General features: G+C 34.7%; 3 protein-coding genes across 4 annotated transcripts in view; 1 reads left to right on the forward strand and 2 right to left on the reverse strand.

Moving 5' to 3' along the window:
- Positions 1 to 393: 393 nt before the first annotated feature.
- On the reverse strand, positions 394 to 7,675 carry LOC109540315 (ATPase family AAA domain-containing protein 3A homolog). Its single transcript, XM_019908651.2, has 9 exons — positions 7,328 to 7,675; positions 5,887 to 6,154; positions 5,621 to 5,827; positions 5,394 to 5,551; positions 2,316 to 2,566; positions 2,023 to 2,254; positions 1,723 to 1,906; positions 1,417 to 1,615; positions 394 to 1,364 (listed from the first exon to the last, which is right to left on the reverse strand). The coding sequence occupies exons 1-9, from the start codon at positions 7,545 to 7,547 to the stop codon at positions 1,308 to 1,310; spliced, it is 1,776 nt and encodes a 591-aa protein (XP_019764210.1). The 5' UTR covers positions 7,548 to 7,675; the 3' UTR covers positions 394 to 1,307.
- Positions 7,676 to 8,180: 505 nt separating this feature from the next.
- LOC109540318 (nuclear cap-binding protein subunit 2) lies at positions 8,181 to 9,921 on the reverse strand. The gene is made up of 4 exons (XM_019908653.2): positions 9,731 to 9,921; positions 9,456 to 9,673; positions 9,021 to 9,123; positions 8,181 to 8,446 (listed from the first exon to the last, which is right to left on the reverse strand). Exons 1-4 carry the CDS (start codon positions 9,785 to 9,787, stop codon positions 8,345 to 8,347), a joined length of 480 nt encoding a protein of 159 aa, XP_019764212.1. The 5' UTR covers positions 9,788 to 9,921; the 3' UTR covers positions 8,181 to 8,344.
- A 20-nt stretch (positions 9,922 to 9,941) lies between these two features.
- The window catches only part of LOC109540316 (nuclear cap-binding protein subunit 2), an 8,846-nt gene continuing 8,368 nt past the window's right edge, over positions 9,942 to 10,419 (forward strand). The window contains exon 1 of one of the 2 annotated variants that reach the window (XM_019908652.2): positions 9,942 to 10,134. In XM_019908652.2, the coding sequence (XP_019764211.2) occupies positions 10,075 to 10,134 (60 nt within the window). In that variant the 5' untranslated portion in view covers positions 9,942 to 10,074. The remainder of the gene's footprint in view (positions 10,135 to 10,419) is intronic. The other variant, XM_048664657.1, reaches the window with a different exon arrangement.

The following is a 10,419-nucleotide window of genomic DNA, read 5'->3' on the forward strand; positions in this document are numbered from 1 at the left end:
TTTTTTTTTTTTTTTTTGACTACCTGTTATTTTAGTAAAACTGATGATGGTGGAAAACACCGAAACGTTTTTTTTTAAATTGATAAATGAACAATAAATAAATGACTGAAGAACCCAGGACTTGATTTTAATTTTGGAATTATTTATTGTAAAACATTTTCATGAAATGTATCTTGTAATTATTGTTTCTCTCTCTGTAGACCAAGTAGTTTGTTATCAGTTATATTTTACGCTTCATTTCCATTTCAGTATCGTCGTCTGCTCGATAACTTCTAATTTGCAGTTTGCACTGTTATTTTGTTCGGATTTGAGAACTACTTCCCTGTACCACGTGTCGTGTATTTCTTACGCTATTGAATTACACAACAGGACCACAAAGAAAAAGAAACCAAGTACGGTTTCAAAATTATTTATTTCAAAACCTATCCGTGTCTTTACAATCTTGAGAAAAATTACAAAAATGGACGAGCGGAATATAAAGTTAAATATTTCCCTGAGCTACGTCCAGAATATCACAATTCTTACCTTTTTGTAAATATGGGTAAAACTGATATACAACCACTTTATAGCTAAAACTAGCAGAAAATCATGTTTGCTTTATCAATTTCAAAACAATTACCCATTCAAGTACCGGATTGATCTAAATTCGTTTAAAAGTGCTAGTGGGAATTTTATTCTACATATTTTAGCTATCGGATTGAATCACCATACCAAAAAGGTACTTAAAATAACTTAAGTCTCAAATAAAGAGTGCCATTCAAACAAATTCATACAAATGCAACTCTGTTTTTGTAAGTCAATAGGTAAAGACCCGTTGAATCATATATTCTCGATTTAAATATGTATACATTCGAAACATTTTCAACACATGAGAACCGGCACAGTGGTTTGAACCAACTAAATGGAAAGAAATAGTCAAAAAAGTAGCACATCCGAATCACCATAAATTCCAAATAATTTCCTTTTTTGTTATTCTTGATTTAAGTTCAGTTGGAATCACTTACCTCTTTCCATTGTCGTTCTATGCTTAAATGTACTTACAAGAAGAGCTAATAAAGTTCAACTACCCTTCCTTAAAAACATTTTGACAATTCTAAATGAATTCAATAAATGCTAATCTAAATTCTACATTCAGTCTATTTCTTATTTTTCAACTGGCTTTTACCTTAGGTCGATTGAGATTTGGCGAAGTTATTTCGAGGATATTCATTAGCCAAAGCAGCTTTATCTATTTTTTACATATGAATTTGGCCTTCGGCTATTGCATATCCCACTTTAGCTTTAGCCTATCGGGTTAAGAGCCCCGGTTATTCGTATGAACCCTGTGATGATTCACGTTTTTCCTGCTCCGATTGCCACTGAACCTATAAATTAAAATCCATAAAAATATGCACGAAAAAAAAGCTAGATATTAACCTTTTGTCGATGTTGTTTAACATGATCTTTAACTATATCCAGTGCCATTTTTTCTGTAAGTAATCCATCTTCAGAAGCGTACGCTGCAGATTGCCAAGCAATACCTAATTTAGCAATTTCTCTTCCCGACATGCCGTCGGTTATTTCAGCCATTTTTGTACACAGGGCGCTGTAGTCGAATTTGTCTACTTTCAATCTGCTAAAAAGTCAACCGAAAAACGAAAGTTAGTTTTAAATTACAACAGTTTTAAGAACTAATATCTCCTTAGCAACAGTAGCATCTGCTTTTTTAAATCAAATATTTACCTTTTTCCTTCGGTGGCAGGCTGCAAAACAAATTTTTGGAAGTATAATCGTATTAGTCTTTCGCGTTCTACCATTCCCGGCAACGAGAATTCAACCATTTCGTCGAGGCGATCATTTACAGCCCAATCAAATTGTTCCGGTGTGTTGGAAGCTAATATTAGCATAAATTTGTTGCTTTGTTCACCTAAAGGAATACAAAGTTATAGTTTGCTAATTAAATGGCACATAATATTTTATGCCTCCTGAGTGATTTTATCTATGTATAAAATATATTCAATACGACGTTTATTAGCAACTCACCGGTTCGATACAGGAAAGCGTTCAAAGTAGCTCGTAAATCTTCAGATAACTTTTCTGATGATCTTTTACGCAAAAAAGCATCAGATTCGTCTATGAACAGTAACAGTCCCTTTCTGGAGGTGTTTGCCCAATCAAACACTTTATGGATTGCAGTTACTCCGTCTTTACGCATAGGCGCGATGTCACCTCCTGTTAAAATAGCGTAGTCCATACCCGAATGCTTTGCCAGTTTCTGTGTACAAAATGATGAAGAGTTAACAATCGTACGTGAACGCAATGTGTATCTTGTTTACTTTGGTGAACATAGTTTTTCCAGTTCCAGGTGGTCCGTGCATAAGAATATTCCTATACATTCCTCTGTTGCGTTTGGTATTTTTGGTCGCTATCGCAATGTCCCTCAATCTTTCTTCCATTTTGGGTGCTAACACAATACCTTGAAGTACATCATCCTCTTTTTCTCTTAGCCTTTTTAGGGTTTCAATGGGGTGTTTAGCAGCTTCAAGAAGAGAAAATCTTGATGTTTCCTTTACTAATGTCGGCTTTCCTAAATAGAACAGAATCAAATTTAACGAGTTGGTTGTCTTTGTTTTGATTCACAATGAACTAATAACAAAAATAAGGTCTTGCTGTTCTATAAATGGGATAACAATGTCCTATGAAATTTCGTTTGCAATAAATTAAAAAATAATTAATAAAATATACGTTTTTACCGCGCGAACTTTCGCTATCGTGCACATCCGTAAAAAACAAGGCATTTTCATGGAATTATATCAGTTCGTTCTCAACATGGAGTCGGAACTTTTATACACTATCAAATAACTAAAGGAAATAATTACCACAACGGCGTTGTCGAGTTAAAACGAAATAAATAGATAGTGATGTATGCCAAAATACGCGAATTAGAAAGAGATAAAATTGGCTACTTTACCATTAAACTGTTAATATATCTACATTACTCGAATTGTGAGCGGAGGGTAATTTTGGAAATTCCTGCTCTAATTGAAAATTGCCATGTCCCTGCATATTGGACCTGTTGGTGGATGCACACAAAATGTTTATCGCGGAAGAGCCTGCCAGGCACTATTTATTTTAACATCCTGAACACGTACACTAGTTCTAGCTAGATTTCTCACTTGATTTATTGCCTCTTTCTTCTCGAATAAAAAAACTCAGACAAGCAAAACCATAATAACTATAATAAAAATCTACATTATCTATGGATCGCACGCCCTAGTCCCGCTCAACTACTATGATCCTGGCTTAATTCCGAAGGTATTAGAGGTTGAAATGCCCCGGAAAAATGCAATAAAAACCAGCGCGTTATCAAATGACTCCTTGGCGTGAAGTAGCTTTTGAATGCAGATATTCAATCTTATTCCGCTTCTTCTTCTCGTAGTGCTTATCCGGTTCGGATGCTGGCGACTAGCACGGGTATTCTAACTTTATTGGCTGCTGCACGGAACAGTTCAGTTGTGGTTAAGGCAAACCATTGCATGAGGTGTTGAAGCCAAGAGTTTCTTCTCCGTCCGGATTCTCTATGGTCATATATTTTGTCCTAAAGAATGAGCTGCAGCAGACCATACCGATCTTTGCTTCGTGTTATAAGACCCAAGGATTCACACTTTCCATAGTTGAGCCTTTGTAATACTTCGACGTTGGTAATCCGGTCTGTCCATGCCTTACACAACATTCTACTGTAGCACCACATTGCTCTTTCGAGTCAACGTCCATAATTCGACTCCATATAACAAGATTAAAAACAGCAGCGTAGTAGATTTATTTTCGTTGTTGTTGGTAGACCCGATTTTTAAAACTCTTAATTTTGATGAAGGATGCTCTGGCCTTTGACCATTTATATTTGTCCCCCATTGACCATTTATATTTGTGCCCAGTTATTTATAGCTGCTTATCCTTTCTATTTGTTGTTGATTTACTATGAGTTGGTTAAAGGAGATGTGGGTTTTACTAATTATCGTGTTTTTTTCTTGTTTATGTTAAAGTCTGCTGTGCGCGCAATCTGTAAGCTTTCCAAGCTGTCTGCGAATATGATTGTGTCATCCCCATACCTAATGTTGTTCAGTCGTTGACCATTTACAAGAATGCCAATCTCACTGTCCTCTAGAGCCTTCTTCATTATTTCCTCGTAGTAGAGATTAAAAAGTAGGGGGACATTATGCAGCCTTGTGATACTCCCCGTTGTATGGTCACTTCTTCCGTCAGCTCTTTTCCTACTCTTATGCCGCGTTCAGATCAAATGCGAGGCAAACGTTGCCCGCTCGTTATGTACAACAACATGGTCGTGGTACACGGTAGGTGTTTTGGAAATTAGTCGCGATTTATCTATCCATGATCGTTTCTTCAACCGCAGATCAAATGGGATTATGGCGCAGTGTGGACGGTTTATTTTTCGGTACACATAAAACATGCAAATTAGGGATTCCTGGGTGGAAACTGAAAACAAAATTCGCAGCAATACCCCAAGAGGCGCATTGTTGTCTCGTTCACGTTCCGTAAGGTCTAAAATTCCGGAGAGTCGCGTCACACTGCGTTCCGGACAGTTTTTCGTGCACGTATTGGCACTTTTTGACACGTTTCGTGCACGTATTGACATGTTCAATAGGAGCGAATATTAACAACATTACGACTGATTTTGTAATTTATTTCAAATGTCGGAAGAGATGTTAATTGGAACAGTCAGAGGACATCAGAAGTTGTATGATACGACTATAACATGTTAACTGTATGAAATCCAAATTAATAAAAATAAAATAAAATACATATAAAATAACGTGTTAATTCATAAATGCGTTAAGAAAACGAATACCTTAAGAAAACGGATAATTTTTGTTCAGTGCCGATCGGCTTCTGGGCATTACACCCATCGGATTCAATAGATAGTTTGATCGTTTCACGTAATTCGTTAGACTGTACTCTGTCGAAAGTAATTGTTAAAAACACTATCCCGAAATTCGGCTATTATCCTGGATGGTTCATGGGTCGATTTCTCTTTGATAAATTAAAATTATTTGGTGATTTATATCTTTTCGCCCCTGACGAATAAAGCAACATTTTATCTTCAGCATGACTATGTGACTCTGAACTAAAGAAACGTAAATAAATATGTTTACATTTCTCATTCATATGGAGTGAAAAGTGATTTAACTGAAACTGGCACGCACTGTGTCGCAATATGCGGATTCCGGCGCTAGACGTGAGACAAGTTGGCATCAAAAACTTAATTTGCACCTAGCCTTAAGGGTATGCGCGATATCCCGGTAAAAAGTTGTTAATACACCGAGTGACACGACACACTTTTCAATACTTTTCAGCATTTTGGGTAAGACTACCATCCATTTTTTTTAGATACATACCAATTCTAGATTCAATGAATCTTGCTGTAACCGACGTGGCCCCTTTAGCTGAATAGACACCTAACGCAAGCAAAGAAAGACCGCCTGCAGCGGTAAGTACTTTGTCCCAATCTGTTAACATTGCTTGGGCACCAGTACCAATGACACCACCTGCCGTTCTGCAAAAAATAATTTATATGAAAGTACAGTTTTCAATTGTTGCTCAAACTCGAAGTGCAGTTACTTACTTAATGCTTTCCAAAACAGTAGCTCGATGTTCTTGGGCCCTTAATCTGATCTGCTCGAGATTTAAGTCGCGATTCTCTCTATCAACTTTGGCTTTAGCCTTCAACTCAGCTTCAATTCTTTTCATATCACTTTTATGTCTCACCTCAATCTCATGTTCGAGTGTTGCCCTGCGCAATGCCTCTTGTTTAGCAACAGATTCTTCTTGCCTGATATAAATAAACAGATATAGAATTATAGCAAAACGCACATATTTCCGGATTATTACTTTCTCAAACTTTCATCGTTCATACGTTGTTGTTGTGCAAGTTGCTCATCATATCGCTTCCTGGCTAATTGATCTTGATATTGAGCTCTAGCTTGGTGCTGCCTAGTCTCCTCCTGAAGCAATTTTCGTTTCTCTTCTGCTTCGGCTCTCTTGGCCTCAATTTGCATCTGCGAAATATGAGCCTCATATTCCTTCATTTTTGCCTGTTGCTCAAGTTGCCTTGTCGTTTCTTGAAGTTTGGATAGCTCAAGAGCTTCCTTCGGAAATTCTGAAATATTTAAACTATCGTGAGATACAATTCAGTTAAATTTAGAAATAAGACAAAAACACATAGAATAATAGATATGTTTGCAGTGTGGCCTGATTAAAATCGTATTTTTAAATATTAATACATTTTTTATTTTACACCACGTCTTCACATTTATGAGGATTATAAAGCTGATAGATTTCGAATCAATTTAGTATCTATGTCTTTTGCTGTGTATAAATGGTCACAAATTATAGGATAACAGTAGTTCACCCGTACTTCTATACTAATTAACTAACCCATGTTTTTAGTAAATTATAATTTTTAAGTGCTACGTGTGTATATGGATTAGAAATCACGCTTGATCTAAAAAAACCAATATTTTTAATTGCATCGTTTCTCATAAATCATTAATCTAAATTTATTAAATTCAATTTCGTTTCAAAAAAAATGACCGCTTATCAAATCTTGTTTAAAAAATTAAGTAAGTGGTATCACATTAGGTGGTTTTACGTATTAGAGTTGAAGAGTATACACATAACTTTATGGCAAACTACGATATTTTTGGTGGTTTTTGAGTCATTTGCAATTTCACGTTTTTCATTTAACAAAACAATGTGTTTTTGCTAAGTTTATGGGAATTACTTTTAGTAAACAATCCCACGAAACGAATTTTTTACTTATTTAATTAAACCTTTGTATTAGAATTAAAAATATTCTGATATAGAAACAGTAAAAATAATAACCTTTAGAATGTTAATTTAGTCGTCATCGAGGTTGTAATAATAACATTAACAAAAATACACACACAAGTAATGTTTTTTTGGCCTCTGTCGAAACGTTATAACTTTCTTAATGTGGTATCTTGCTGACATTAGTAGAGCACCCTGTCTATTGACCTTGGTGTTTGAGTTGTTTTATGAAAAATTAAATTTCTTCTGAATTTCAAAATATTCTTCATTTCACCAAGGCAAACTCCATGTAGGCGCCCCACTAGTAGAACTATTGTCATACTTCGTCTAAATTTGAAAAACTCGCCTTCTAAGCAAATCTAAATTGAATTTTTATCAGTAAAAAAATATGGTCAGCTAACCCATTTACCACAAGATCAAAGTTCACCATAAAGTAGTATTTGATATTGGTTTTATTCATGAAATATTAACTATTATATAACCACAACAGAGTTATTCTTACTCGACTTCTCCAGATCTCTTGCCGCCTGTGCTGCCCGCTCCAAAGCGCTGGAGTCAAATCGATAGGCCTCCATTTGCCTGCGCTCCGACTTCGTTAATGAGGGCTCTTTGGGAGAGCCCTCATCTGAACCACCACCGGCACCCGCCGGAACACCAAGCCCCATTTGAGAAAGATCGGGTCCTTGGTCTTTATTTCGTCCATAGCCGAATAACCACGACATATTTATTCAAATTAATTAGTTTAAAGCGAAAGAACTATTACAAATTCAACAAATTTATGAAACATTCACAACGTGCCTACTAAATACGATTAGGACACAAATGAAGCATGAGAAAGAAGAAAATCTAAGGTTAAGAGTTTCGTTGCCAACAGGATTTAATGAAATTTCCCTAGTCACTTTTTTTTGTCTACATCTTATCTTTTTCTATCTTGTGGATATATAAGCATGTACTTTCACGTAATAAACTAGTTCTTGACGTAATAAGAAAGTTCAATTTCACCTCAAAAACTTTCAAATTTAATATTTAGGTTTAGACGACAAAATTCACATTTAGGAATTTTTTTATTTACTATTAACGATTATGTTTAGATGCCGAAACATCGTTATAATCTAAAATGTGCTCTAGTGAGACAGAGATTTAAGAGGGTAACTAAATATTCTTAAATGTATGCCATTGATCTGTATACTATGTGAAAAGCTACTCATGCTAAGTACAAGAATTTAAAATTTGGTTATTCTCTAAGAATGTTAGTTTCTTTTATTTATTGGACAGTGTGAGGGATGTATGAGCTGAGTAGGAAGAATGGTAGAATGTATATGAGCAGGTAATAGGAAATAAACGACTCAGGGAACTCTTTTACCCCAAAAAGTATATTAACTATTAAAGTAATTGTGGTCAGCTATTACTTTTTTAGCCACATTCTTAACTTGTTTCAAGGCATGTTTCAATTTCGAGAATAGAATAAAGTAAAGCTTAATATTAGATACAAATAAAGTAGAACATTAATCGATATATTTTATCTGAGAAAGCTTGGCACTTCAGAGCCAATTTTTTGTTGAATTAATTTTCCATATCCGCCTCTACCTGCATCGTAATCAGTTCTGTATTCATCTCGCACCTGAAAAATAATAAAAAATGATGGATTCGCTATTCTAAATTTAATTTAGTATATTTATGGATATATGGCATATACCATGAGACAAGGCAAATGCATTTTGTTCCTTGTAAGTGAGAGACACTAAGTTTTTTGTGAGAATTATTTTTATCCTCCAATTCCCCTAGAGGAATTACGCAAATTGTGTATTGCCTCTATACAGGAGTTCATGTGAATAAAGAATATAACATCTGGATTTTAAACGGTTTTCGACAATTAACAATACATTATTAATTATTAACAGTTTATGATTTAACAAGGGTTTGTGGATCAGTGGATATTAAAAGTTAACGTTACGTCGATTTTTAAATTTAATAATAGTGTAGACGTAATTTTACCACAAATATCTTATATTTAACGCGGATAAATAGACTTATGGAACACCCTAACACATGTTTGTTTAATGTCATATGATTATAGCCACCGTACCGTTTTTAATTGACCAAACAAGTCAATGTAAACTTTGTAACGAATTTAAATATTGTGCTTATAACAAGTTGTCAATGAAAATAAGGAATTATTCGTTTGGCTAACGTACCTGCCCTCCAGTTTTTCCTCGCCCATATTGACGACCTTCAATAAACCCGGCATCCCAGTCAGTTCTTACTATTCTATCATCTAGTCTTGTACCATTAATATATCTAAAAAGAATGAAAACACAGTATATTCATCGAGACTTGAGCAGGTAAGCTCGTCACAAACCAGCTGCAATTATTTATCTTAGCTTTGTTATATTAAATGGGAACATCAAGAGTTAATTACGATTTGTTTTACTCGATGCAATGGGCAACATTTTCAACTGAAGTACCCATGTGCTTATAAGTACGTTTGGTAAATTAGAAACGAATGGAACTTCGTTCAGATACAGACATTTAATCAAGATCTCTATACATTATTCCTGATGTTCTCAAAAAAATTCCGTTTACGGAGTTAGCAGCAACAGCAACACAGATGTGTACTACCTGCAAATTACCTTAAACAGTTTTCAGCGTCAGCCCTTGTGTAATATTCGATAAAGCAAAATCCACATGGTGTCTTTTTATATTTGTCTAACCCCATGATAATTCGCTTAACGTCACCACACTTTGAAAACAGCTCGTAGATCTGTTCTTCTGTAGTATAAAACGATAAATTCCCCACATAAAAAGTGGATGAAACTCGTAGGAGTTTGTCTTGTTCAGCTCGAGTGCCCTACAAAATAAAACTTTGCACATAGTAATATCAAACTTTCTGACAATTATTACATACCTTGAAATGTTGATCGCGGTAAGAACTAAGATCTAACGAAGTCGAGAATTTCCCCATTTTTAATGAAACTGGTTAATCCGAAACTCTGTTTATCTTAATGTGCTTTCCAACATAAATATTAAACAAATAATATTTTTCGTTTACACATAACCGCTAGTGACGTTTCTGACATACATCAAAACGCTCATTGACTTCGTCTTTCGAAAGGACTGAAAAGTTATTCAGTACTTAAGAGAAGACGAAATAAACTATTAACCTTACAAAATTGGATGCGTAAACAAGTCGTTTAGTTTTAAACGCCAAATAATTTTATTCATTTTTGAAATAATTGAAATTCTGTAATAATGGTGAGCATAGGGTTTTCTTCTATCGAGTTAAGTTCTTACCGAGACCAACATTTTAAGGTGAGTATAATTTTAGATGAGGTAATGGAGCACCTTATTCAAATATAACCATATAATTAAATTATTTAGTTAATTCGTATATATTTTCTTACTATGTACTAGTCAATTAGCATTATTTAACTCTCTGTATTTCGAACTATTCGAATTTATATGTTATCACTATTTATACGGGAGTTACGAAAAAACCGAGGAAAAATCCCCTAACTTAACCTATTGGTATAATATATTCCATATAAATGAGTGGATTTTTGTAGAAATAGGGTTCTAAAATATTCGATTATAATC

Source organism: Dendroctonus ponderosae, unplaced genomic scaffold, assembly GCF_020466585.1.
Source record: "Dendroctonus ponderosae isolate FM_Combo_2020 unplaced genomic scaffold, Dpon_F_20191213v2 Dpon_F_20191213_3, whole genome shotgun sequence".
Lineage (NCBI taxonomy): Eukaryota > Metazoa > Arthropoda > Insecta > Coleoptera > Curculionidae > Dendroctonus > Dendroctonus ponderosae.

Coding starts and splice junctions, on each gene's coding strand:
- LOC109540318 (XM_019908653.2), bottom strand. CDS start 9,787: ATGGGGAAATTCTCGACTTCGTTAGATCTTAGTTCTTACCGCGATCAA. Junction 9,674..9,730: donor ACCGCGATCAACATTTCAAG/GTATGTAATAAT, acceptor TTTATTTTGTAG/GGCACTCGAGCTGAACAAGA. Junction 9,124..9,455: donor GACGCTGAAAACTGTTTAAG/GTAATTTGCAGG, acceptor CATTCTTTTTAG/ATATATTAATGGTACAAGAC.
- LOC109540315 (XM_019908651.2), bottom strand. CDS start 7,547: ATGTCGTGGTTATTCGGCTATGGACGAAATAAAGACCAAGGACCCGAT. Junction 1,907..2,022: donor CGCTTTCCTGTATCGAACCG/GTGAGTTGCTAA, acceptor GTATTCCTTTAG/GTGAACAAAGCAACAAATTT. Junction 1,616..1,722: donor CCTGCCACCGAAGGAAAAAG/GTAAATATTTGA, acceptor TTGACTTTTTAG/CAGATTGAAAGTAGACAAAT.